This window comes from Lepidochelys olivacea, assembly GCF_965140295.1.
Source record: "Lepidochelys olivacea isolate rLepOli2 genome assembly, chromosome: 9".
Classification (NCBI taxonomy): domain Eukaryota; kingdom Metazoa; phylum Chordata; order Testudines; family Cheloniidae; genus Lepidochelys; species Lepidochelys olivacea.
In genome coordinates this window covers 54,469,751-54,495,011 of record NC_140419.1, presented here as the reverse complement: position 1 = coordinate 54,495,011, position 25,261 = coordinate 54,469,751, and the positions used below count along the sequence as shown (strand labels likewise).

General features: G+C 44.0%; 2 protein-coding genes across 6 annotated transcripts; one reads left to right on the top strand and one right to left on the bottom strand.

Moving 5' to 3' along the window:
• Positions 1 to 1,467: 1,467 nt before the first annotated feature.
• Positions 1,468 to 13,231, bottom strand: WDR53 (WD repeat domain 53). Of its 4 annotated transcripts, none has more exons than XM_084640084.1 (3): positions 13,093 to 13,231; positions 8,754 to 9,249; positions 1,468 to 4,339 (listed from the first exon to the last, which is right to left on the bottom strand). In XM_084640084.1, exons 2-3 carry the CDS (start codon positions 9,231 to 9,233, stop codon positions 3,752 to 3,754), a joined length of 1,068 nt encoding a protein of 355 aa, XP_084496210.1. In that variant the 5' UTR covers positions 9,234 to 9,249; positions 13,093 to 13,231; the 3' UTR covers positions 1,468 to 3,751. The 4 variants fall into 4 exon arrangements, with proteins under 4 accessions (XP_084496210.1, XP_084496208.1, XP_084496209.1 ...); XM_084640082.1 differs by lacking the exon at positions 13,093 to 13,231 and adding an exon at positions 12,442 to 12,564; XM_084640083.1 differs by lacking the exon at positions 13,093 to 13,231 and adding an exon at positions 12,373 to 12,501.
• Positions 12,658 to 21,516, top strand: FBXO45 (F-box protein 45; the record flags this gene model as incomplete). Of its 2 annotated transcripts, none has more annotated exons than XM_084640086.1 (3): positions 12,658 to 12,989; positions 14,424 to 14,780; positions 18,919 to 21,516. In XM_084640086.1, the coding sequence occupies 3 exons, from the start codon at positions 12,675 to 12,677 to the stop codon at positions 19,102 to 19,104; spliced, it is 858 nt and encodes a 285-aa protein (XP_084496212.1). In that variant the 3' UTR covers positions 19,105 to 21,516. The 2 variants fall into 2 exon arrangements, with proteins under 2 accessions (XP_084496212.1, XP_084496213.1); XM_084640087.1 differs by lacking the exon at positions 12,658 to 12,989 and adding an exon at positions 13,009 to 13,260.
• Between the last annotated feature and the right edge of the window lie 3,745 nt (positions 21,517 to 25,261).

Below are 25,261 nucleotides of genomic sequence, written 5' to 3'. Positions count from 1 at the left end.
TGTACCCCTCTGCCAGTGGTTTGTGTTTAATTGCAGCTTGTGACTGCTCATAAGAGTCTGCAAACCCAGCTAATTCACCCACCTTTTTGTCCCACAAATACGGTTTTACATCATCATTGCACATATTCAGGAACTGTTCCTGAGAAATTAAACACATTTCTTCAAAGCTTGTAATGCCTTTCCCTGTCACCCACTTGTCTAACAAATCCCTCATTTCATTTGCATAAGCCACATTATTCAATCCAGATCTCCTCTTAAGACTTCTGAATTTAACCCTGTAGGTTTCAGGTGTAATCTGAAACTGTTTCAAAACCAGTTCCTTAAATTTACCATAGTTTGAAGCATCATCAATAGATATCTTACTGAATACGTCCAGAGCTCTCCCAGTCAATTTTGCAACCACAGTGGTCATCTTTTGATCTTCAGGAATCGCCTGGAGAGTGCACAGTCTCTCAAAGGTGATGAAATATTCAGCAATATCACTGGATTCATCATACTGTGGGCATAATCATTCCCATTTGTGGATTTTTGAGGAAGTAGAGCCAGCTGCTGAAAGGTTTTCTCTCTTCTACTCCATTACAGGCAGTTCATGCTTCTGGGTCTCAGTTTAGGCCTGTATTTCTTGATTTTCTATTAAGTCTTTTAACTCCAGGGCTAGCTGCCTCTCTCTTTTCTTCTCCTTCTGAGCATCTTGCTATGCTAGCCTCTGGGCTTCAAGCTCTTTCTCCTTTAACTCCATGGCTCTTTTGCGAGCAACTTCCTCCCTGGCTGCTTCTGCCTCCATAGCCCTTCTGTGTGCAGCCTCCTCCCTGGCTGCAGCTGCTTCTTTGAGCCTCATTTGAAACTTGCGGTCCTTTGCCTTCTCTTTCGCTTCCAGTCTGGCCAGCTCTAGTTTTGTGGCTGCCTCACTGGTAGTCATTTTCCTGTTTTCCTGTGCTTATTTCCCTCACCCGAAATAAACAAACAGAAAATAACAAACCAGTAACCACTTTGTCGGTTTTCCAGCTAGCACACTTAAAACTCACTTAAAATCACTGCCAGTGTCTCAAAGCAATCAGCTGTGCACAATCGTGTTCAAATATGCCATTGTGATGGGCTCAGTCACAGAGACCCCCTTGCAACTGTCACCTGACATGCTGAAACTACCTCTGACACCGTTTTCCTTGCCCAGCTTGGGACTCCAGAACCCTGTCTTGTTGAGCCAGACATGCTACTCTGCTGCAACACAAACCCAGGGTCTGAACCACACCCCCAAAGCTGCAGACTTTAACCAAAACTGTTCAGCAGGTTTCCTATCTCCAGCACCCAGACACCCAGCTCCCAATGGGATCCAAACCCCAAATAAATCTGTTTTACTTTGTATAAAGCTTATACAGGCTAAACTCATAAATTGTCCACCCTCTAGAACACTGATGGAGAGATATGCACAGCTGTTTACTCCCACAGGTATTAATCACTTACTCTGGGTAAATTAATAAATAAAAGTGATTTTATTTAGCATAAAAAGTAGGATTTAAGTAGCTTCAAGTAATGACAGAACAAAATAAGTTACCAAGCAAAATAAAGCACAACACACAAGTCTAAGCCTAATACATTAAGAAACTGAATACAGGTAAATCTCACCCTCAGAGATGTTCCAATAAGCTTCTTTCACAGACTAGACTCCTTCCTAGTCTGGGCCCAATCCTTTCCCCTGGTACAGTTCTTGTTAGTTTCACCTCAGGTGGTAACAAAGGGGATTTGTCATGACTGCAGCCCCCTTTATTCTGTCCCACCCCCTTTTATGGCTTTGGCAAAAGGCGGAAATCTTGTGTGTCTCTGGGTCCCCACCCCTCCTTCTAAATGCAAAAGCACCAGGTTTAAAATGAATTCCAGTACCAGGTGACATGATCACATGTCCTGTGAGACCCCAAGCCTCCATTCTTTCTGGCCTGACTCACAGGAAGGCTTACAAGTAAATAGAGCCATTTACAGGTGATTGATTCTGAAAGCACCCTTAATGTCTTCCACTTAACATGTTTACATCAGTAATACAAGTTTATATCTTATTCTCCTAACTCAAGACATAGAAATGATACATTCATACAAATAGGATGAACATTCAGTAGATTATAAGCTTTGTAATTATACCTTACAAAAGACCTTTTGCATAAAGCATATTCTAGTTACATTATATTCACACTCATTATCGTATTTTCATAAAGTATATGGAGTGCAACATCACAGATGTACAGTGGATTATTTCGGTAGCCAGAGGGGAATGTCTACTAAGTATTTTAGTTACAGTTTGGCTCTTTTCTTACGATAAAAGGACAATCCATCTCTCCCATTATCTTACTGCTTGCCCCCAAAAAAAGCTTCTAATTGACAAACACAAATTAACCTTATTTTAGTAATCTCAGATTTAATACTTCAAAGTTCAGTATTTTTGGCAAAGATCGCTCGTTTACATGTATAAACAAAGAGATGGAAATAATTTAATTGGTCAGATTGGTTTCCAAACTGTAGAAGTAGTGCACTTTTAGCACATTAGTGATACAGGTCATCCTGGGAAAATACAATTTCTGAATTATTTGCATATTGCATAAAAGCCGAGAGTTTATTAAATAACTTCCAAGGCACAGGATTTACATTTGGTCACCTCCCCCCCCCCCCATTTTTAAGCTAACAGTCCACCTAAGGCAAGAACCTGCTCGCCCTATTTATGCAAGTAACGCTTGAAATCAGTGATACTATTTGTGTAAGGAAGACAGCAGCATTTGGCCCTCTATATTTTTATTATACTCTGCATTTAAGTTATAAAATGCTCAACTTCACATTTTGCACAGCATATAGGGTTACATAGGATAGTCATACAAGAGCAAGCAGGAGCACAAGGAGCACAGTGAGGGAGAAAGCTTTTATTAAAACAGATTTAAAAGATTTTTTCTTCTGTGACACAAAATCAGAGGAGGACAAGCCAAGTAAACAGCTGTTAACATTTCCCCCCACCCCCAATGTTGTTCCAGTCTGAAAATCCCACTTAATGATGAACTTTAATCAATTTGGCTATTTAACCCACTTCCGTAATTATTCTTAACTATATTAAATTAAAAATAGTTCAAACATGCTTGAAACCCACATTTTCAGTTGTTGCAGCTCAGATGATCAGAGAATATGTCTAATTTAGGCCTAAATTGCCAGAAATGTTGAAACAGGGAAAGCAAAGAACTAAAGAGGTAAGGAGGCAAAGCAGGAAAATTAGTAGTTTTCTTATAGTGCAGGGGTTTGAGGACTCCAGTCAATTACACCTGCAGCAAAGCTTACCACACCCATTGATTTAGTTTTTACAGAAAAGGCCACCATTTTTCTCCCAGACTGAATAGGTTCTTTCTTACAATGTTTGCATGTTACAACCTGCAGCATGAGCCTGCCTCAGTCTGCTCATTTTTGAGCCGCCTCTCAATCCATTTCAAACAAAGTCACACCTATGTTCAAGATGCACCATCTTCCAACCCCCATAAGAAAATATTTACAGTGAAGATGTGCCACTACTGAAAAAGATAAAGCAATGTTACTTATGTGCATAATGTGCCACAGCAAATTCCTGGCCGCTTCTAAACATGCATAAGAGCTGGTAATTATTTAAGCTACAGGAAGTTTACTCTCCATGGTAACAAACAGGAGGGTACTCTGTAGAGAACCAGGTAGGCCAGCTCACAACAACCCAGAAAACTAGCTACTTGCCAAGATTTCCTTAAACAATGTGTGTCTAGGTTTCAGTCAGAGGATATACAGATATACAACTGCTCTGATCCGCAACTAATACCCTCCTGAAGCCTTTGATCTCTGCATATGAAATCCAGTTCACCTTCTCTCCATGTTCTATGCTTAGTTTTGGTAAAACTCCGGCATGTTCATTTGTAACCATTGCATTGGGCTCTCCATCTCTCTTGGTGGAAGTTGGTGTTCTGGCCTTCCTCCTGTGGATGGATTTCACAGGACTCTTCAGTTGCTTCCCAACTTCACTGCTGACATCCCACAGTAACACCTTCCCATCATTTCCTCCAGAAAGCAGCCAATATACTTCTGGCAGAAAGAGGACCTGTGACACCCCCAAAGTGTGACCCTTAAACCCCAGCTCCTGTTCAAACTTGACACCTGTTACCCTGAAGATCCGGATTTTACCGTCTTCACCTCCACAACCAAAGATGTTGCCACATGCTGCAACAGACAGAGAATGGGCTAGGGGAGGATTAAAGAACTGGCCAGCTGATTGGTGTTCTGCTCCCTCTGCTTCGTTCTCCTGCAGGTTCATGGTCCACAGCGGGCGAGCTTTCTGCAGGTTCCACAGCATAACCTTCAAATCAAACCATAAAAAATGACTTAGCACTACAGCTGCTGAAACAGCCTTCCTTTGGATAGTTAAGACTCAACCCTTGAGAAGGTGGAAGTGGTGAAGAAACCACTCTGAATGCTTTCAGAGGCATCTGAGCAGTGGTAGCCATGACACACTGACAGTTTTAACTATGAAACTGAAAAAGGAACACACCAGTGTAATGGGGAATGAGAACAGTGTTGAGAGTCAGACACTTTCTCTGCCGCCTTTGGTTACCCATTTCATTTCCTTATCTGTAAATGGGGAGAACGCCTACTTCATAGTGGGGGTTGATGACTTTGTAGATAATGCTGAACATATTTAAAACATTATATAAATACTAGCCAAATTTCATGATAACATACTAACAGTTCAGGGGAATCCAAGCCTCTGTGCTCTGGACCCCCAGGGTGTTTCAAGTTCCTGGAGCCTGAATGGAGTCCAGCCACTGTCCCAAATCTGAGTCCCTTGACACTCAGGGCACAGACCAATGTTCCCTTTAATTTTTGACAGGTTGTGTGCGCAAAAAATTTCTTCTGTGCAAATTTTTGTGCTTCTGTGCAAATTTTGTGTGCGCGGTGTTTAGGATGTGTGCATGCGCACACGTGTACAGCTTAGAGGGAACAGTGGCGGAAATCTTTTATCCATCACCTCCTTCTGAGTGTTGGAACCTACTGTCCAGCTGCCTAAGGCCCTCTGGGTGCAGCACTGACCCGTCAGACCCCCTGATACTTAAACACACCCCTCTCCCAGAACTCCATCCAAAGTGTGAAGCTTCTGATTACATTGAACTCTCCCGGGGCAATATTGTGAATGCTTAACACATACTGGTAGACAGGCTTTGCACTGATTCTAGCACAATTGCTCTTTAACAGATAAAGCACAGGAGGCCACACATGATACAAAAACATACATTTGAAATTGCAAGATCCCTCACTTGCTAGCTGGCCCTTTCCTTGGGGTACCATGTGGGTCCAGGAAGGCAGGGTGTTACAAGGTCAGTGATTTCTCCCTCAGACTACAGTAAATGGCCCCAACCCCAGCTGAGCAGACCATCCTCTGCCCTTTTCAAACCTTCAGCCTCCCCTTAAGGTGACACCCTTGCCAGCTTCCCCACAGGAGGGCAAACCCTTGTCAAGTGACTTTGTTGCTGTGACTTCCCCTGCTAAGCAGTTCTTCTGGGCTAGGACCAGTCTTTTGTCTGGAGTGAATAGGTTTCCTATGATTGGGTACTTAGGAGTCAACTACCTTCTACTGTTGTTCTGACACCACCTTTGGAATTTTTAACCCAACATGGAAGGAAGTACACCATAGAGAAGTCAAAAGGCTGCATGTTCAAAATGGAGTTTGCAGCCTGACTGACACATAGGGTTCATTAGCTCATACACAATCCATGAATTGTACAGCTATATTCCCAATTTATCACACCACAGTATTTGCAACCCTCAGTGTAGCATTGCGCTACTGCATGAGAAGTGAAACTGACTAGAAACAGGCCAGTCCAGTTTCTCTAGCCAGGCTGGGTAAAATATAAAAATGAAACATTATCAATTTTAACAGGTAGTGGCCCTTTAACAGTAACCGCCTAAGTCTCCAAAACAGCACACAGGGATTTACCTGCATAGTTCCCATTATCAGTTGGGGGGAGGGGACCACAACCCAAATTCCATACTCACCTCACTGAACATTTGAGTTCACTTATTTGAAGAGACAATACAAGATGATCAGAATCGTTTCCTGTATTATCATAATCTGGTGAGAACACATCTCCAGATGATAAAACTTAATAAGACTCTACCACCTGCAAAATCCCCATATTGCAATAAATATGCTTCCAAATGGAGCATTATTTGACTTCCAGTACTGCAAGTCAGAATTATGGATGAGCCACCCAACGGGGTAGTACGTGTGTTAGGTGGCAATGCAAAACAAATGATGTTACTGGCTGGTGAATCTTGCCCACATGCTCAGGGTTCAGCTGATCTCCATCTTTGGGGTCAGGAAGGAATTTTCCTCCAGGGCAGATTGGCAGAGGTCCTGGGGGTTTTTCACCTTCCTCTGCAGCGCGGCGCACGGGTCACTTGCTGGAGGATTCTCTGCACCTTGAAGTCTTTAAACCATGATTTGAGGACTTCAATAGCTCAGACATAGGTTAGGGGTTTATTACAGGAGTGGATGGGTGAGATTCTGTGGCCTGTGTTGTGCAGGAGGTTAGACTAGACGATCGTAATGGTCCCTTCTGACCTTAAAGTCTATGAGTCTACTGAGCTACAGGAACACAAGGAAGCTTCAGAAACTGTAAAAACATCTATTCTCTCCCCCACCCCACCCCCAGCACGTGAGAAAAAGACATATAAAAGGACAAGACTCTGACCAAAATATTCAAACCTGGTGTGTAAAGTTAAGCTCCTAAATCTATATTTAGGCACCTTAAAATAAATGGCCTGATTTTCAAAAGTGCTGAGTGCCTGCACCTCCCATTAACTTCAATTGATTTCTTGGGTACTCAGCACTTCTGAAAATTATTTCTCAAAGTACTTAACTATAGATTTAGGAACTTTAGGCAACCAGGTTTCCAAATCTTAACCACTATATAAAAAAGTCTGCCTTTACTGAATTATAGCTACATTATGAATTCAAAAATTGAGGTTTATAATGAACACTATCACCTTAACTAGAACATGACAAATGTGATCGTGCTCGTGGGAATTAGTATATATGCAGCTAAAGTCATAGGATGAACACTCAAAGCTGTTTTTTTTCCCCTCTCAAAACTTAGAGGCAAGTAAATAAAATAGCAGTGACCTGTAGAGATGGCTATGCCAGTTCCAGGAGTACCCCACCCCTCAGGATATCCTGGAAATACGCATCCAGTGTCAGGTTTTGAATCTGAAAGCCCTTCCATACAAAAGTAGTCCTTTAACGTCAAGGGGCCTATTTGCAGGACTACACCCTAATAAGCTATCAAAACCTGGGTACTGCAATGTTTGGAATGTTGTTTGCATTAAGTTTATATCACTCCCCCAGTGGATTTTGCCTTCAAGAAAAAAAAAACAGACCCCAGCATCTCTATGCTCAAAGAATAACCTGAGTCATGTTTTATCATTGGAGGATTAATAAAGGGTACACTGTCAAAGTTAGGGTATACTCCCAAACTGACTTTCCCCCTATCTTTTTGCAAAGTCCATGTGATTCAGTAACATTTAAATATTTTTCTTTAAAAAAAGAAATCTAGTCCTAAACAGTAAACCTAAAGTTGGAATTTGAAGTGAGGTAGAGGAAGGACAATTTAAAAAAAGTAATTGATTTCATTTAAACTTTCAAGAGGTTATTAAAACAAAGGAATAACCCATTAAATTTTAAACAAAAACCTCGTTATCATTGTATGTATCAGTCAAATGTGCTTTTAACTAATCTGTATTAAATGTCAGAACAGTAGTATCAAAGGTTAACCCTTTTTGCAAACCACTCACAAAGTTCTGTTTGCAATATTTAATATATTTGCAATATTGGAAAAAGTCAGTATGCATAAAGAAAAACAATGATAGTTAATGTGGTGCAAGCTCTTTACAGCCACCTTCTGTCATGATTTTTCCCCTTTCTTCACACCAGACAGAACCTCTGAGTCTTGGCTAATTCAGGCTTTGGGTGATTTGACCTGTGATCTGTTTGTTGACGACAGACTGAAGTTCTCAGCCACAACTATCCAAGGGCTGTTCCTCTCTGTCTTAGGCTAGTTGCTTTTTTTAGCTCTGCTGCCACTTCTCACACCCCCTTTGAAAGAATACTGTAATTCAGTGACACTCGGACCTCAGTGGTTCAGAAGCCAAATTGGTGATCAACATTACCCAAAAGAGTCATAGTAGTGTGAATTCATTGTTTCATTTACTATAGTGCTATACATTCATATTTAAATATGAATGGGTTTATATTATATATAAATATATACAAATAATTATCACAGCAAAATGAGTGACCAAGTATTATTTTATCAACTAAAATTGGTTAATAACATAGTAAAAGTGCATTCTGATTGGTTAATAATAAAATCATAGTATTTTAATATGTGCTGAAAAAAGCCACAGGAGGCGCATTAAAGAGCCACTTGCTACTCGCGAGCCTCAGTCTGAGTATCACTGCTCTAATTCCTGCTTTCCCAACTCTTTTATAATAAAGGAAGGCAACAATAGAAACAATGCAACTACTGTGCAGAAAACAGCATTATGAATATCCTCACTATACTGCTGGCTATTATGGTGGGACCACATTAGGAGTGTTGGAGAGCCACATTAACTATCCTAGAATGGAAGAGTACAGCAAATATCATCTAATTACTCATATCCGGTTGATATTTTAAGATCTCTAGCCATCATCCACCATCTACTATAAAAATCACCTTCATGTCCAGTCCACAAGACACAAGGCTTTGAGGGCGCTGAGGTCGAAAGGCAACTGAGGAGCAGATGTTTGAATGCCTCCTCAAGGACCGGCTGACTTTCTTGTTTTCCAAGTTCATAATTTTTATTGCCCCAGAGTCATCTGCAGCAGCCAGGACACTGTCTATCTCATTCACTGACAGGCAATTGATCTCTTCTTCATTCAGACGAAAGCATTCAACTGGCCCCTTAAGGGATCTGACATCCAATACACTAATGGTTTCACCATGGGAGGTGTACAGCCTGCTGGGATAGGTGGGAGAGAACACAACACAGGTGACATCATCTGCCCTCGGGAGCTGTATCTGTCCTAAATGAATCCCCTCCTCATTCCAGATTGTGAGTTCTCCTCTCTCTGCTCCTGAAGCTACCAGCCCTTCTTTGTTTACATTCAAGCACAGTATAGAAGAGGAATGTCCATTACTCCACTTGACTGCCATGATACTTCAAAGGAGTCTGTGAAAGAAAACAAATTGATGTTAGGGAAGGGTTTTTCCTATTACAGTAAAAAATTAAGAATGAAAGCATGTTTGGCTGTCACAGTGACATGTACTGAATGAGATACTAGTGTCCCTAAGGTAAAACAGACACCTGTATAGGTAAGCACTTTAATTGGGACTTGGGCTCAAACACTATTGATGTTTTGCATCATCCCCTTGTTGCTCTATTGGGAGAAGTGCTCTGTCCGGTACATGAACTAAATTAAATCACGTTCTGCTAATCTTGAGTAGCTGTGTAGGTGGAAGTTACTTCAGCTGCAACCCCTGCAACAAGGACTGTCTTTTCATTATGTGCATATAGCGCTCAGCACAATGGAGTCACAGTCTCTGACTGGTTTCAGAGTAGCAGCCGTGTTAGTCTGTATTCGCAAAAAGAAAAGGAGGACTTGTGGCACCTTAGAGACTAACCAATTTATTAGAGCATAAGCTTTCGTGAGCTACAGCTCACTTCCTCAGTGAGTGAGTGAGTCTCTGACTGGGGTATCTAGGTGCTATCACAACACATAAGTTAAAGTTTCTATTGCACTTACTGAAAAGAGTAGGGGAAAAATCTCAGGACTTGTTTACACTTTCAGAGCTGAAGCAGTGCAGCTGAATCCTGTAGCACTTAGTGAAGATGCTACCTACGCTGACAGGAAAGTTTCTCCCATTTGTGTGGGTACTCCACCTCCCCAAGAGGCAGTGGCTATGTTGATGGGAGAACCCCCCCACCTCCGCCCCGTCAACATAGCGCTGTCTACACCAGGGGTTAGGTCTGTTAACTGTCACTCAGAGGTGTGGTGTTATATTGACATAAGTTCCTAGTGTGACCAAGCATTAATATCCTGGCCAACACTCCCTTTTCATAAAACAAATTCTAAGGTTCCAAGCTGTGTGAAATCTACCATTTACAGCATGACTACTTCCTCTGACTACACAGTCACTAAACTGCTTTGTAAAGCACACAGATACCTAGAGTAAGAAAATTGCTGTATAAGACAAAGTTCTATTCTTCCTAAACAATAAGCTTATTTTGATAATGGTGGGGTTTGCATGAAGTAACATCATCACTGTAAGCAGAACAAATACAATCGTTTAGCTATATACAGCACTACCCACATAAGCAGAAAGGAAACATACAAAGATGAGATATGGAAAAACTGAAATGAAAAAATAAAAAAGGACTCCACCAGTCTAGTGTCAGTGAAGCCAGAATGATGTAAATTGGTGGAGGTCGGAGGAACTGAGTTAATTGAGGGATGAAGTGAACAAGTTTAAATATGAGATCAGAAGGGAGGAAGTAACCTGTTGTTCAGAGCCATTGAGAGAGAGAAGGTTGAGGAACTTTCTTTGGTGCTTTGACTTTAGCTATTGAATTTTCAGGTAAAAGAGACCAGCATCTAAAACTATAAAAATGTGATGTGCAAAAAACTGTGTTCAGCATTTTTCTGAAGTTGCTGGAAGCCTCATCAGAGGAGGAATTCAGCATTTGTGTAAGGTAAAACTTTTTGCTCGTTTGGCCCCATTGCTGGTCCTAAAGTACGAATCACCACCAGTCTCCAGCTTCTTGCGTGTGACACCACTGCTTGCAGTCTGCTGGTACACCTGTCCTGGAACCTCACTGCCAACCCACTCTATGGGGCAAAGAAAGCCACTTTGAAAAAGTGTGGATTTTCTTTAAAAAAACCTTGCCAGTATTTATAAACCCACATGTTTTTAAAAAATGTGGATCTGTAAAATATTTTACATTTTAGTATAATAGGATATAAAGAACATGATAAAACCATGCTGAATTCCTTATACACGGCACTCACTTTACTATGGGGTTGCAAGGTGGCACATACCTGCATGTGACACTGCTAGCAGAATGCTTTTACAGAACGTCACATTCCAGGAGTTGGAGATCTGTGGCTGGTCCAGACTTCCCAGGGCTTGAACTTTAGCTAACTTGAATTTACTAATGTGCTTGATGACCATGTTTACCCTTATTAGTTGGAGTCATCAGCAAGTATGTCTAAAGCTCTGCTCCTGCAATTGGACCCACCTGGAAGGACCCTGGCACCTATATGAATCATATTGTAGGCTAGGGCCTAAAATTGTTGAGGCTTTGTAAACAGCTTTACATATTATGGTTGAAACAACACAAATATATTAAGTATTTCAGCAATTTGTCATTCCAATTCAAAGTGTGATAAGAAGCATCGCCTCTATTTTAAACCAAACATGATTTGTTCAAATTTTGTGGTGGAGGCAAAGATCAATGATGTTAAATATATTAATATGATTTTAAATTGTAAACTCTTGGCAGCAGGGATCTTTTTAAAACTATACAGCACATCTAACAAAGCTCTTTGTGTGCACACAGGGGTAGGACATGGCCGTAGTGGAGGTTTACAGTTGGGGGTGGCAGTCATAGGCAAAGGCCCCTGGTGGCGGGGATGAGCAAGAGGAATGATGGGCAGCTGTAGGCAAAGCTCTCCCCTCCTCCCCCCATGGGATGGATGAGAGTGGGTTTGTGTGGAAGTGGCTGTAGTCAAAAGCCAGTGGTGGTGACTGGGGATCGAGGGGGGTATAGGAAAGGCCCAGGGGGTAAGCAGGAAGAGGGTGGCCGTATGAAAGGGCCCCTGCAAAGGGAAGTGAGTGGAGTGCAGGTGGCTGGAGGAAAGGACCTGACAGGTATGGCTGGATGGAAGACCAGGAAGGGGGGGGTGTTTGGGGGTGGCTGTAGGGAAGGCCTGGGGTGTGTGTGAGGAGGACGGCATGAGGGAGGTTAGCGGGGGAATGGTAGGAAAGGCCCAGGGGGAGGATTAGCCGGGGGGGAGGGGGCAGGGTGGCTGGAGGGAAGGCCCGATGCGGGGGGAGAAGTTGGGTGAGGGAGATGGCTCGAGGGAAGGCCCAGGTGAAGGGGAGAAGGCTGGAGGTAAGGCCTGCGCGGAGGGGGAGGCTCGAGCGGGGTGAGCAGGGAAGGCGATAGCTAGCAGGAAGGCCGGCGTGGGGGGAAGGGAAATAACTATAGGCAAGGAGCGGGGGACGGCGCGACGGGGGGAAAGGCCCAGGAAGGATGAGCTGGAAGGAAGGCCAGGGGATAAGCAGCTCCCACCGCTCGCTCTTGTCCGTGCTGCGAGGGAGACGGGGGGGGTGAAGGCCGCTGGAAAGGAGGCCGCGTTACCTCTAAGTACACCAAGCACCCAGCTTCCCCGCGTGACCCGCCTGTTCCGGCGCAGCATAATTACGTCAACTCAACGGACTTCTGTGTCTCCTCTATGGCCAAGGTAGTGTACGCTGAGGCGCATGCGCTCCGAGATCCTATGACAGCTCTGCCCTTAACCAACATGGTGCCCCTGCTTTCACTCTCTCCTGGTACAAAGTAGGCGTGAAGCTGCTGTGGAGAAGGCCGGGTGGATGGGCTGGGCTGGGCTGGGCATCGCTAACTACTATGTTCCCGGGATAAACTGTGGCACTCTGGAATCTCAGTTGGACCCCTCCTGCCCAACCGCAGAGCTCACTTCCGCCCGCACTTGTCGCCAGTCCGGGGAGGGCAAACAGCTCGCGCCGCTCCGCACTGTATTGCCGGTTGCCGCGAGGCTGGCTAGTGTGGCTGGCGCCGCCTCAGGGGCTGGTACCGCGGCTCGCGCCGTCGCGGGGGGTCTCGCGGAACGGGCGGCGGCGGCTGTTGCCGGCCGGCCGGCCGGCGCCGGGAGGAGGGGCGAGCGGCCGGTGAGCGCCGCCAGAGGCGATGGCGGCGGGCGGCGGTGGGGGCGCGGCGGGGGGCACGGGTTGGCGGCTGCCCGGGAGGGTGCTGGAGCTGGTGTTCTCCTACCTGGAGCTGCGGGAGCTGCGCAGCTGCGCGCTGGTCTGCCGGCTGTGGCACCGCGTCCTGCACGGTGACGAGAACAGCGAGGTGTGGCGCAGCCTGGCCGCCCGCAGCCTGGCCGAGGAGGCGCTGCGCACCGACATCCTCTGCAACGTGCCCACCTACAAGGGCAAGGTGAGCGGGGCTTCGCCACAGGCCCCCAGCGGCCGAACCGCCCCGGCGGGGGGCAGGGCTGGCGGCTCGTGCTGCGCCGCCGGGATCGCTGCAGGGCCAGGGCACCCCGTGCGGCGATAGCGACTGTGCAGGGCCGGCCGGCGCTGTCCGCGCACCCGGGCACTTTTGGGGGGGGACCCTCCCGCCGCGCCCGCCGTCCCGGCCCCAGCGCTGCCAGAGCCGTTCTCTACTCCCTGAAATGACTGTTCTCTACCTTCGCCTTGACAACGGGACTGGCCTATGGAGAGCAGGTTTTCCCTGGCTGCGCCTCCCCACACCCACTGCCCAACTTCCATCTCCCCTGTTGGAAAACGGCAAGTAGATCTGGTGCTGCTGAATTGTCATCTTCTTGCAAGGAAGGCTTGTCTTAAGCTGCCGCCATAGTATTAAGCGTTGGTCTTACCAGCTGTTCAAAGCAAGTCTGGTCAACTGTGCTTAAAATACTCTGCACAGCCAGGAGGCTGTCCCCATTGCTGTGGCCTGGGAAGCTGAAATCGGGTTGGCTATTTGAAAAATTTCCCTAATATTGACAGGGCTTTTAATTGCTTGTCTTACAGGTGCCCTCCACTTCCTACCATTCCCCTCCGTCCTCTCTACTGCTCTGTGTCAGGGGCTCATGTACTCTGGTTCCCTAGTCTCTGGAGTCTTCAACCAGTAAACCCACTATCCTGCATATAGGTGCTGACTCTGGGTGCTCCGGGGCTGGAGCACCCACAAGAAAAAAATAATGGGTGCTCTGCACCCACTGGCAGCCCCACAGATCAGCTCCTCCCACAGCCCTCCTGCCTGCCACAATCAGCTGTTCAGTGGTGTGCAGGAGGCACTGGCAGGGAGGGAGAGGAGCAGGGGTGGGAAGAGGTGCGGGAAGGGTCGGAGGTGGGAGCTTGGGGGAAAGGGTGAAGTGGGGGCGGGATCTGGGATGGAGTGGGGGGGGTTGTTGAGCACCACTCGGGAACTCAGGAACTTGGCACCTCTGATCCTGCGTACTTTTGCGTCTCCTCTACACTGGTTTTAAAAAAAAGTTTGAAATTTGGTGGGAATGAGCTGTAGGATGTTAATGAATTAATTCATTTTATGATTATTCCCTCCACTCAAAAATCCCTTCTTTCTTCCTGTGGTTTTAGGTACGGGCCTTTCAACATGCTTTCAGCACCAATGACTGCTCCAGGAATGTGTACATCAAGAAAAATGGATTTACATTGCACCGGAACCCCATTGCTCAGAGCACAGATGGGGCAAGGACCAAGATTGGTTTCAGTGAGGGTCGTCATGCTTGGGAAGTTTGGTGGGAGGGCCCTCTTGGCACAGTGGCAGTAATTGGAATTGCCACAAAACGGGCTCCCATGCAGTGTCAGGGCTATGTAGCACTGCTGGGCAGTGATGACCAGAGTTGGGGGTGGAATCTGGTGGACAATAATTTGCTACATAATGGAGAAGTAAATGGCAGTTTCCCACAGTGCAATAATGCACCAAAATACCAGGTGAGTGAGACTAAGCACCAGCTAGAGGCTCTACTGCATCTGTAAACAGTTCTTCTTCAAGAATTGTTGGGCAAGAAAAAGACTTCATTGCCTAATAAGCCTTAACACTGTTCTTTAATATGTCCCTTTTCTATTATAAAAATGTCTGTTTCCTAAACTGGTCAGACATGGCAATGTATACAATATGTTTACCTTTTGAGGGGAAAAATTTACCTGATAACCTTTTTTCTAATTTACTGGTTTATTTTAGATTACATCCCTATATGGTATACGGATTCTGGATCCTACGTTGTCTCTTCCAGTTAGAATGAAATTAATATTGAACCTTTCTTTTATCTCAAATCTTATTTGATATTATCCTGCATTCATACAGTTCATTGAAAGGAAGCTACCTCTTTTTTTTTTTTTTGTAATAAAAGGTACTAGAGCATTCTAAATGTTTTAACCAGGGATTTGTCCACCAATAACAGGGCTGTGTTTGATAAGCATTATGTCTTTTTGGTACATCCCAGTGTTAAGTGTGCTGAGTCTAGTCGGTAATTGGATAGGAATTCTCCAAGGAAGTCCTGGGTGATGTAGAAGTGATGTTTATTCAATAATTGATATTCTTAGAGGTGACATCTTTTGGATGAAACATAACATTGATGTTCAGGTAACTCGCCATAATTAGGGAGTGTGTGGCACTTTCCCCCCGCAAAATTGTGGTATTTAGCTTTGGCCAAATTCCACTTTTGGTTAACTATGTTCTGCCTACTAGATTTTCTGACAGTACAGCTTCAATTGAATATGCTATACTTCCTGACTTACACTATTATGTAGTGTTGTTGTGTGATGTTCCACTTCAGATGTGGCTGCATTTTAGTCGGTGAACATTGTTTAAATGTATATTTATATATAATATTCCTAAATCCCCACTCTAAGTAAAGTTAGCTGTCTGAATGGTATGATCTGTGTAATGGCACTTAAATTTAAAAAATTGCACTTTTTTCTGAAACATGTATCTATGATTTTTATGAGTAAAACATAATATTACTGTAATTTAAAGATCAGAGAGACTATTTTTTCTGTAGTTGATTTTGTGTGTTTGATAACACTGTGTGTAGTCACTCTACCTATTTACTTTGTTTCAGAGTAACAGCTGTGTTAGTCTGTATTTGCAAAAAGAAAAGGAATACTTGTGGCACCTTAGAGACTAACCAATTTATTTGAGCATAAGCTTTCGTGAGCTACAGCTCACTTCATCGGATGCATACTGTGGAAACTGCAGAAGACATTATATACACAGAGACCATGAAACAATACCTCCTCCCACCCCACTCTCCTGCTGGTAATAGCTTATCTAAAGTGATCACTCTCCTTACAATGTGTATGATAATCAAGTCGGGCCATTTCCAGCACAAATCTAGGTTTTCTCACCCCCCCCCCTTTTTCCAAAAACCACACACACAAACTCACTCTCCTGCTGGTAATAGCTTATCCAAAGTGACCACTCTCCTTACAATGTATATGAAAATCAAGGTGGGCCATTTCCAACACAAATCCAGGTTTTCTCACCTTCCGACCCCCCCACACACAAACTCACTCTCCTGCTGGTAATAGCCCATCCAAAGTGACCACTCTCCCTAAAATGTGCATGATAATCAAGGTGGGCCATTTCCAGCACAAATCCAAGTTTAACCAGAACGTCTGGGGGGTGGGGGGGGAGTAGGAAAAAACAAGGGGAAATAGGCTACCTTGCATAATGACTTAGCCACTCCCAGTCTCTATTTAAGCCTAAATTAATAGTATCCAATTTGCAAATGAATTCCAATTCAGCAGTTTCTTGCTGGAGTCTGGATTTGAAGTTTTTTTGTTTTAAGATAGCGACCTTCATGTCTGTGATTGCGTGACCAGAGAGATTGAAGTGTTCTCCGACTGGTTTATGAATGTTATAATTCTTGACATCTGATTTGTGTCCATTTATTCTTTTACTTAGAGACTGTCCAGTTTGACCAATGTACATGGCAGAGGGGCATTGCTGGCACATGATGGCATATATCACATTCACGAAAGCTTATGCTCAAATAAATTGGTTAGTCTCTAAGGTGCCACAAGTACTCCTTTTCTTTTCACCTTGATTATCATACACATTGTAAAGAGAGTGGTCACTTTGGATGGGCTATTACCAGCAGGAGAGTGAGTTTGTGTGTGGGGGGGGGGCGGAGGGTGAGAAAACCTGGATTTGTGCTGGAAATGGCCCAACTTGATTATCATACACATTGTAAGGAGAGTGATCACTTTAGATAAGCTATTACCAGCAGGAGAGTGGGGTGGGAGGAGGTATTGTTTCATGGTCTCTGTGTATATAATGTCTTCTGCAGTTTCCACAGTATGCATCCGATGAAGTGAGCTGTAGCTCACGAAAGCTTATGCTCAAATAAATTAGTTAGTCTCTAAGGTGCCACAAGTACTCTTTTTCTATTTACTTTGTGTGGTCAGTTTCCCTTGTTTGGGTCTTTTACACCCTAACAGGAAAGGAGGGTGGGGAAGAACTTAAAACCGGGGTGTGCAAACTTTTTGGCCTGAGGGCCACATCAGAGTTCCAAAACTGTAGGGAAGGCTGTGCCTCCCCAAACCCTAACTGCCCCCTCCCACTTCCTGCCCCCTGACTGCCCCCCTAAGAATCCCCAACCCATCCAACCCCCCCTACTCCTTGGCCCCTAACCACCCCCCGGGACCCCACCCCCTATCCATCCCCACCCCCTGACAGGCCCCCCTCTAAAGCCCCATTCAGAATGCCGCCCTGCAAACATGGGCGGAGGACTCAGGAGGAGCAGGGGCAGCCATGCAGTTGGAGAGAAGCAGCGGTTTCCCCTTCAAAGCACCACTTCTCTCCCGCCGGCTGTGCAGCCGCCCGGTGCTCCTCCTGAGTCCTCCACCTGCATTTGTCGCCCGCCTACTCCCCTGAGGCTGCAGGTGAGCCTCCCTTCCTGGTTTCCTCTGCCCCCACAGTGCAGCCCCCTCCCACGGTGGCGGCACGGCGAGCTGAGGCTGTGGGGGAGGGGGGACAGCAGGAGAGGGGCTAGGGGCTAGCTGGGCCTGGCAGGCCGGGCCCGCAGGCCATAGTTTGCCCACCTCTGACTTAAAACCATAGCAATGGTCATGGAGACTCAAGGATATGGTGTAGACAAAACTGTTTTGATCTTAGTTTTTAATTGACTTGATTTCAAGTTGATGTCTCTTTAAAGTATGCTTGAATTAAGTAAAACATGTGAGATGATCTTTCTTTTCATAAAATAAAGACTAAAAAGTATACATTCTTAAGTGCCCTCTTATAAGTTAGAGGTTAAAGGAGACTACATCTGAGGGTGGCTTGACTCTTCCACAACATAGGAGCTTGTGCAATATCATGTTACTGCTTGCTGTTGGGAGCTGTGACTTATTTAAATTTCAAATCATGCTCTAGGTAAATGAACTGACATGCAATATCATGTTTATATGCTGATCTGTGATTCTGCTGGCACAGACAATGTTTATTACTCTCATATCTTTTTTTTCTTTTGGCAAAAACAAATGGGAAAAGCCTACACATAGTTCTGAAATTTCCTGCTCTATCGGTAAATAAGAGTGTAATGCCAATGTTCAGAGTGCATGCTTGGCCAAAAAAGTGGTTTAGTGCACCTGGCATAGAGTATCTACTTTCTTAAAACCAGTTCTGTGGCTTTAAAAGCTCTCTGCAAAGGCTTTACCTATTTATCATAATGAAAGCTATATTCAGAGTCATGGGAAATACAGGGTGGAGGCCATTACAAAATAGCCACATACTGCAGAACACTGAAGTAGATGTAATGCAGTGTATTAATTCTTATTGCCAGAACAGTCACATGTGAAGAGTCACATTTGGTGGTTGTACCCTATATGGGGTATTTAGCATTGTGATTGTTAACTTGAAATTTTATGTACAGCTATACAGAATCTTGTGAGCATTCAGTAAAACTGACACTCACAGAAAAAATAATTCATTTTTATTGAGAAACAGAAACACACCCTTCTCCTAAGGTCTTCTGTTCTACTGTCTATGTGCCTATTTGTTTTATTTCCCTTTTGATTGGTCTCTCTTTGAATATTGTCTGACTCTTCTTCCTATCTCCGTTTGCAGATAGGTGAGAGGATTCGAGTAATCTTGGACATGGAAGACAAGACATTAGCCTTTGAGCGAGGCTATGAGTTCTTGGGAGTTGCATTCAGAGGATTGCCAAAGGCTTGCCTATATCCAGCAGTGTCTGCTGTGTATGGCAACACAGAGGTGACTTTGGTCTACTTGGGAAAACCTCTAGATGGATAACGTTGTTTCATTGGGACATCAAGATCTGGAAGGTCTGGAGGAGAAATCTGCACGTTGGTTAGAAGGAAAGATGAACTTGAAATAAAGTGTGGGTGCGTGTGCAAGAAACATCCAGGAAAACAAAGAATTGTGATTTGGAGAACCAGCCATACTGCAGGAATAGTTACATTTCCTTTTTCTACCAAGCCAGAAAAATCCTCACGGTTGGAGTTGGTTGAGTGGGCAGTTCACACATGCATGTTGCAACAGATTTCATTGCTAAGATGGCTGTGTGTGACATCAAATATGTAAGGAAAGATTTTATAGAAGTGCTTGAGGAAATTAACCTGAGATTTGTAGGTAGCGTGTTTTGTGAAAGACTCCCATTTTAAAACGGTTCCTTCCGGGCCAGCGTGGCTACCAGAGGAGAAAGAGTCTGGTTGGGTTTTATTTATATTTTTTAACGTATTGAGAAGCATGGTCTACCTGGACTGCACTTCTCTTATACAATGAGATATAAAATGTGTGCAGCTATTTTTAAGTGTATTTTAAAGGTTGTATATACAGAACATTGTAAAAAAAAATCCTGTTAAACAAAACAAAAGGGTGGCTTTGTTCTAAACTGGGATATAATTTCTTAAAGGAAAAACCACTACATGGCATCAGAACAACCTCTGCTGAGAGATAGACAACATAACATGCTTTATAACACTTGCATGCATCTTGGGATGCTTTTGTGGAAGAAGGTGTTACATATGCTCATTTGGATGTGGTAGAATGTTTCCATGGCTAGAGCAATTTTTGTTTGTTTTCTTGACAAAAAGAAGTCCCCCATGAGTTTTATTAGGCCACAAATCCTGATCCCTATTAACAAGGGATGCAAACCAATTTACTGGGTTGATCTTCCTCTTGATGCAGAAAAACTAATTCATCTTTAAGAAGTCGTAAAGTTTATAATATTGTAAAATGAGGCTTTCAAAGTAATATGAAAAACAATGTTTAACTTCCTGGGTCTCGATTTTATTTTCCTGTTAAAAATGTTTTAATAAGGATTCAAGGCTTTCTTTTACTTGACTTAAATTGGGTATTTAAAAAACAAACGCCCCAATATCCAGGTATGGGCTCTGTCCACCTACAGCCAAGAGTAGTAAAACTCTCACCTCCCACTGACAGGAATTCTGGATCAGGTCTGTTGTGGGGAGTCTTCACCCATTTCATTTTTCTAAAAACTATTTTTCACAAACTTGTCAGCATTACAATACTCATGGAATCTGAGAAGACTGTGATACCAAATCAGTTGTGTCCTAAGAAAGTACATATAGGTGCTGTAGCAGCTGCTTTCCACAGAGGCTGAAAGCTCAGCAGTGGTCTAGGAAACTGCCAGCTTCCAAAATGAAAAATGCAAAGTTAGCCTCCAACCTGGCAGTAACATGTTAACCTCTAAGCCCTGAGGCCAGCCCTTGGTACTAAAATTTTATTTTATTTTTTTTTAAATGATCCTCCAAGTTACAAAGAGCTATCTTAACTGTTTCAGGATTATTAGCAAAATGCTTTGAGGGACGAAGGAAGGAAACATTTGTACAAACCCTTAATTTGTCTGTGCTAGAGAATCTGAATCATGTAATCTCAGACATATCTTTGAGTTCTCTGTGTATGGGCATGAGAGGAAGTTCTTAAATTATTGATTTCAATTTTTTCTGTTATCTGATGAAGGCAGGGGAAATGGTACAGGTAGCTGTCTGGAATAATTGGGGTGCTGCTGAAGAAATAGGTTTGGAATGCTTTTTACATAATATATAACAGGGTTCTGCCCTGGAACAGACTCTGTTGTTGCCACTTGAAGAGTTTTAAAAAATATTTATTTGTTTTATGTGTAGTCTGTTACTTAAAGGGAATATCTGTTGAGGTCAGTTTCTCTTGTCTGTTTATTTGAAAACAAAATGCACATTAAGAAATGAAAGACCTTTTAAAACATGGAACTGAAACATGGAACAGTTGAATGAGGTGAGATGTGAATAACTTTTAGAAAAATCTATTGTTACAAACATTTACTATTTGTACTAGATTGTAAACTATATATCAGTACAGCAGAACATTATGGCATTAATTTAAAAACTGTCCTAAAATGAAAGAAAAACTTCAGTTAGATTAATGTGCTCTTTAAATGAGTCTTGGAAGGCGTGGCCTCTGCACTTGTTTATGGAATCCAAGTAGATATAGTTAATCCCAAGAACTGTTCCAGAGAATTCTGTTCATGAATTAGGTTTCATTTTTGTTTTTCAGGTAATGTCATTCCCTGTTTCCCTATAAATTAGAAGTGGTGGAAGCTGAACATTCCTTTCCTTGGGGGGCAGGGGGTGGGGAACATCTTGCTTATGTAAACTTCTTATAACTTATTACTGGAGACCAATGCTAGTTGTACAAAATATTAAAATAAACTCTGTTACAACATAAAAGGAAATGTTTGTGTATTGTTATAACAGCATTCACAGCATGTTGGTGGGGGAGTTGAAGTAGCAATTTTGAGAGTGTTGAATTGGAGAAATTTCATTAAGTCCAACTGCCAAAAAGGTGAGGCCTATTGTGACTGGTTTCTGCTGTTTGATTTGTAGTATGGGCATTTAAAAAAAAAAAAAAAAAGGCCCTGGCCAATGATTGTAAAGAGCTTGTAACTCAATGGTATGTATATGTGCTTGTGTACTCTTTGAAACACAGGGAATCTCACAGGTGACTTTAACGCAGTTGGGAGCACTCTCCCTAAGAGCCAGAAAGATGGTTCAAGTTTCATACCAGGAGATGAGTTGATATTCATTGCTGAGACTGCACTGCGGTGTGTGCAGTGCTACACAGAGAGTTCTTTCTGCCACTCTGTGGCTCTTGATGTGAAAGTTAAAGGTTGTGGGTACCTTTAAGGAGAATGAGTAAACGTTTCCCGTCTTGATAAGAGACTCCAGAACAGGGGTTCTCAAACTTTTTTTTGTTGGGCTCTCCTTTGAAAATATTTCAGGTTGTGATGACCCTCTAGAGTTACCATATTTCAAGTTCCCAAATAGAGGCTGGGACACGGGGGTGGGGAGTGGGATACAGCAGCCCCCTCTCTCTGGCCACCCAACTCTGAAGGCAGCACTGCTGCCAACAGCAACACAGAAGTAAAGGTGGCAATACCATATCATGCCACCCTTACTTCTGCACTACTGCTGGCGGTGGTGTTGCCTTCAGAGCTGGGCACTTCGCCAGCAGCCACTGCTCTCCAGCCACCCAGCTCTGAAGGCAGCGCAGAAATAAAGGTGGCAATACCAAGTCATGAACATGGGTTCATATTTCAAAAATCTGCTCAGATGGGATCCTGCCTATCAGTTCCCTGAGGGAGTCAAAGTCTGCATTTCTGAAGTCCAGGGTCTGCTTTCCTTTCTTCCTTGTGTCAGGATCGTGAACTTGACCATTTCATGGTGTCTACCTCCCACGTTCCTATCCACTTTTGCTTCCCTACTAATTCTTCCCTGTTTGTGAGCAGCAGGTCGAGAAGAGCTCTGCCCCTAGTTGGTTCCTCCAGCACTTGCAGTAGGAAATTTGTCCCCTACACTTTCCAAAAACTTCCTGGATTGTCTGTGCACTGCTGTATTGCTCTCCCAGCAGATATCGGGGCGATTCAAATCTCCCATGAGAACCAGGGCCTGTGATCTAGTAACTTCTGTTAGTTGCCTGAAGAAAGCCTCATCCCTCTGGGCCGGTGGTCTATATAGCATATTCCCACCACAGCATTACCCTCGTTGCTCACACTTGTTCCATATTATATTGTATCAGCTATTCAGTATTATACAAATATAGTTATTTGTGGCTTTCAGATTTTTTTGCTCATTCTTAAAATGAAACACTTACTACGTAGTATCACTAGGAATGGAAGATTTAAGGAACTATGCTGTTACCCCCAAACTAACTTTTCTATATTATAGATGCTGCTTTTAAAATGGCTTAATTTGTGTAAACTTGTCCTAAATGAAAAGTTGTATGCTCTTTGGTTCATTATATTAGTGAAACACAGTCAGGTACTCTAAAGTTGAAATATCTGAAAATAAATCCTTCTTCTGGGTTCTGGATTTCAGGGAATATAAAAATATGACAGAAGATAAGACCGAGTGGTGGTGCTGGTCACTTGAGCTAACTTTTGTTCTGAAGGTACATGATCTGTGGGATTTGTGGCTGCTTTTGGATGCCCACTTTGCAGAAGTACCCAGATTAATTTTTCTTCCCCTTTGGCTAGGGTATTGGTGACTTCTTTTAGATGTGGATCTTGCCACAGTCATCTGTAGCACCTCTAGCCTGGGTTACACTAATTGGGGCTACACTTGAAGAATGCTCAAAAGTGTCAGCTAATGGAGAATGCAGCTCCTTGTTTGTTACTCATATCTTACTTGTAGAGCATATTACATGGTTTTCCATAGGGTACCCTTGCTTCCAGTTTGTTTGCAGAGGCAGTTCAAGGTGGTGTATTTGACTCAAGGCTCTTCATTTTTCAGGTACTGGTTAGGATCAGAGAGATGGTCTCAATGGAATCTTCCTCAGATGAAATCCAACTTAGGTGATCTAACTTGGTGTGTATTTTTATATAGGTAGTGGCCTCTCAGTTCTTGAGCTCCTCTTTGGTTTGAAGGGCCAGAATTAGAAGGTTTTTAGGGCAAAGCCTGTTGGTTTACTCAGATTTTCCCTGAAGGGGTAGTTTAGTGGGGAAGGAGTTCCATTCTATTTTGGAGGAGTAGGAACGGACTTCTTTCAGGATCATGAATATTTTATTAATAGATTTGTGCTTTTAAAGCTTTTGTTGTAAATGTGCCTAGAAAGATACTATGTGATACATTACCTTTAAAAACAGATGACCATCTGTTTATCCTGTATGGAGAAAACAAGAAGAGCTCAAAAAACTTACAAAAAGGAAGACCTACTTTCTCAGCTTTGGGGCCTATTCTGCTAGAGCAGCGGCCCAGCTATGTGCTAAAAAATTCAAAATTTGCTTCTCTGGTCTGGCAGGGGGCGGGGCTGGCTTGTGCTAAAACTTTATTTCTAGTAGTGATTAATCTGACTTGTAATTAATCTTGGATGTGATCCCCAAATCTGTGTATTTTAATTCTAATGTTTTAGCTCTAATTGAATCTCATCATTTCTTTCCCCTTGTGACAAGATGGCCAATGTTAGTATGGTGGGTCCTGCACTTTTCTTGGTGGGAGGGCTAAGATGCCACCCCTTGCCCCTGCTCTTGGGGTGCCAAGGGCCCCGCTAGTAGCCCGGGAAGATGGCAAAGGAGGGAAGTTGTCTGGATTTGCTCCTCACTCTGAGCCCGCAGCCCCTCTCAACCCCTGCAGGTTCTTACCCTCTTGGGTGGGGAACCTTCAGTCCTTAGACACTGGGGGAGGGAGTTTCCCTTACTTCGGTTCTCTGGTCTTTCAAATCTCACAACACACCTCAAGCCTTGCTCCTTCTCCCTGTCTGCCTGAAGCAGGGGGTTTTATGAGGTTCCTGACTGGGCCTTAATTGACTACAGGTGCTCCAATTAACCTGTAGCCACCCTCCCTAGTCTACTGGGAACCAGGCCTTAATTAGCCTTGGGCTTATATTTCCACTCCACCACTACTCCCTGGCCCTCCTGTCTCCTACTGCAGAGTTGTTGTCCTAGCAGTGCTGGCTGATTGTGCCCCATTTCTGGGGTGCTGTTACTGCTGCTGTGAGGAGAGGACTCTGTGGGTATGATCCCCAGAGGGGCATGTGAGGCCCCGCTTCTTCCATCTCCTTTAGGGCCTCCCTTGACTGAGTTGCTGTTGACCGTGCTGCTGCTGCTGTTAGAGAGCTTGTCGTTGCTGCTGCTGGAGCTGAGGAGGGAGTAGAGGAGGCCTTGTTCCGTGGAGGGGGTTTATACCATCTTTGCTTCTGTGGTGGTAGGTGCCTTTGCTGTAGGGTGCTGGGGGAGTGGTGTGGAGCCCTCCCCCTGGTCTGTCCATTCCCCTACTGCCACCACCACCACTCCCTCCACCTTCTCTATTATCACCTGGCTCTGATCTCTGCTCCCCAGCCTAGCTGTTTGCTCTGGCCTTCTTCCACCTTGGGACAGCTGCAGCAGTGAGCAGTCATTTGTTTTTCGGGTGCGCATTTCCTCTCCCCTCCCTTGGACTTGCCCTCCCTCACCTGC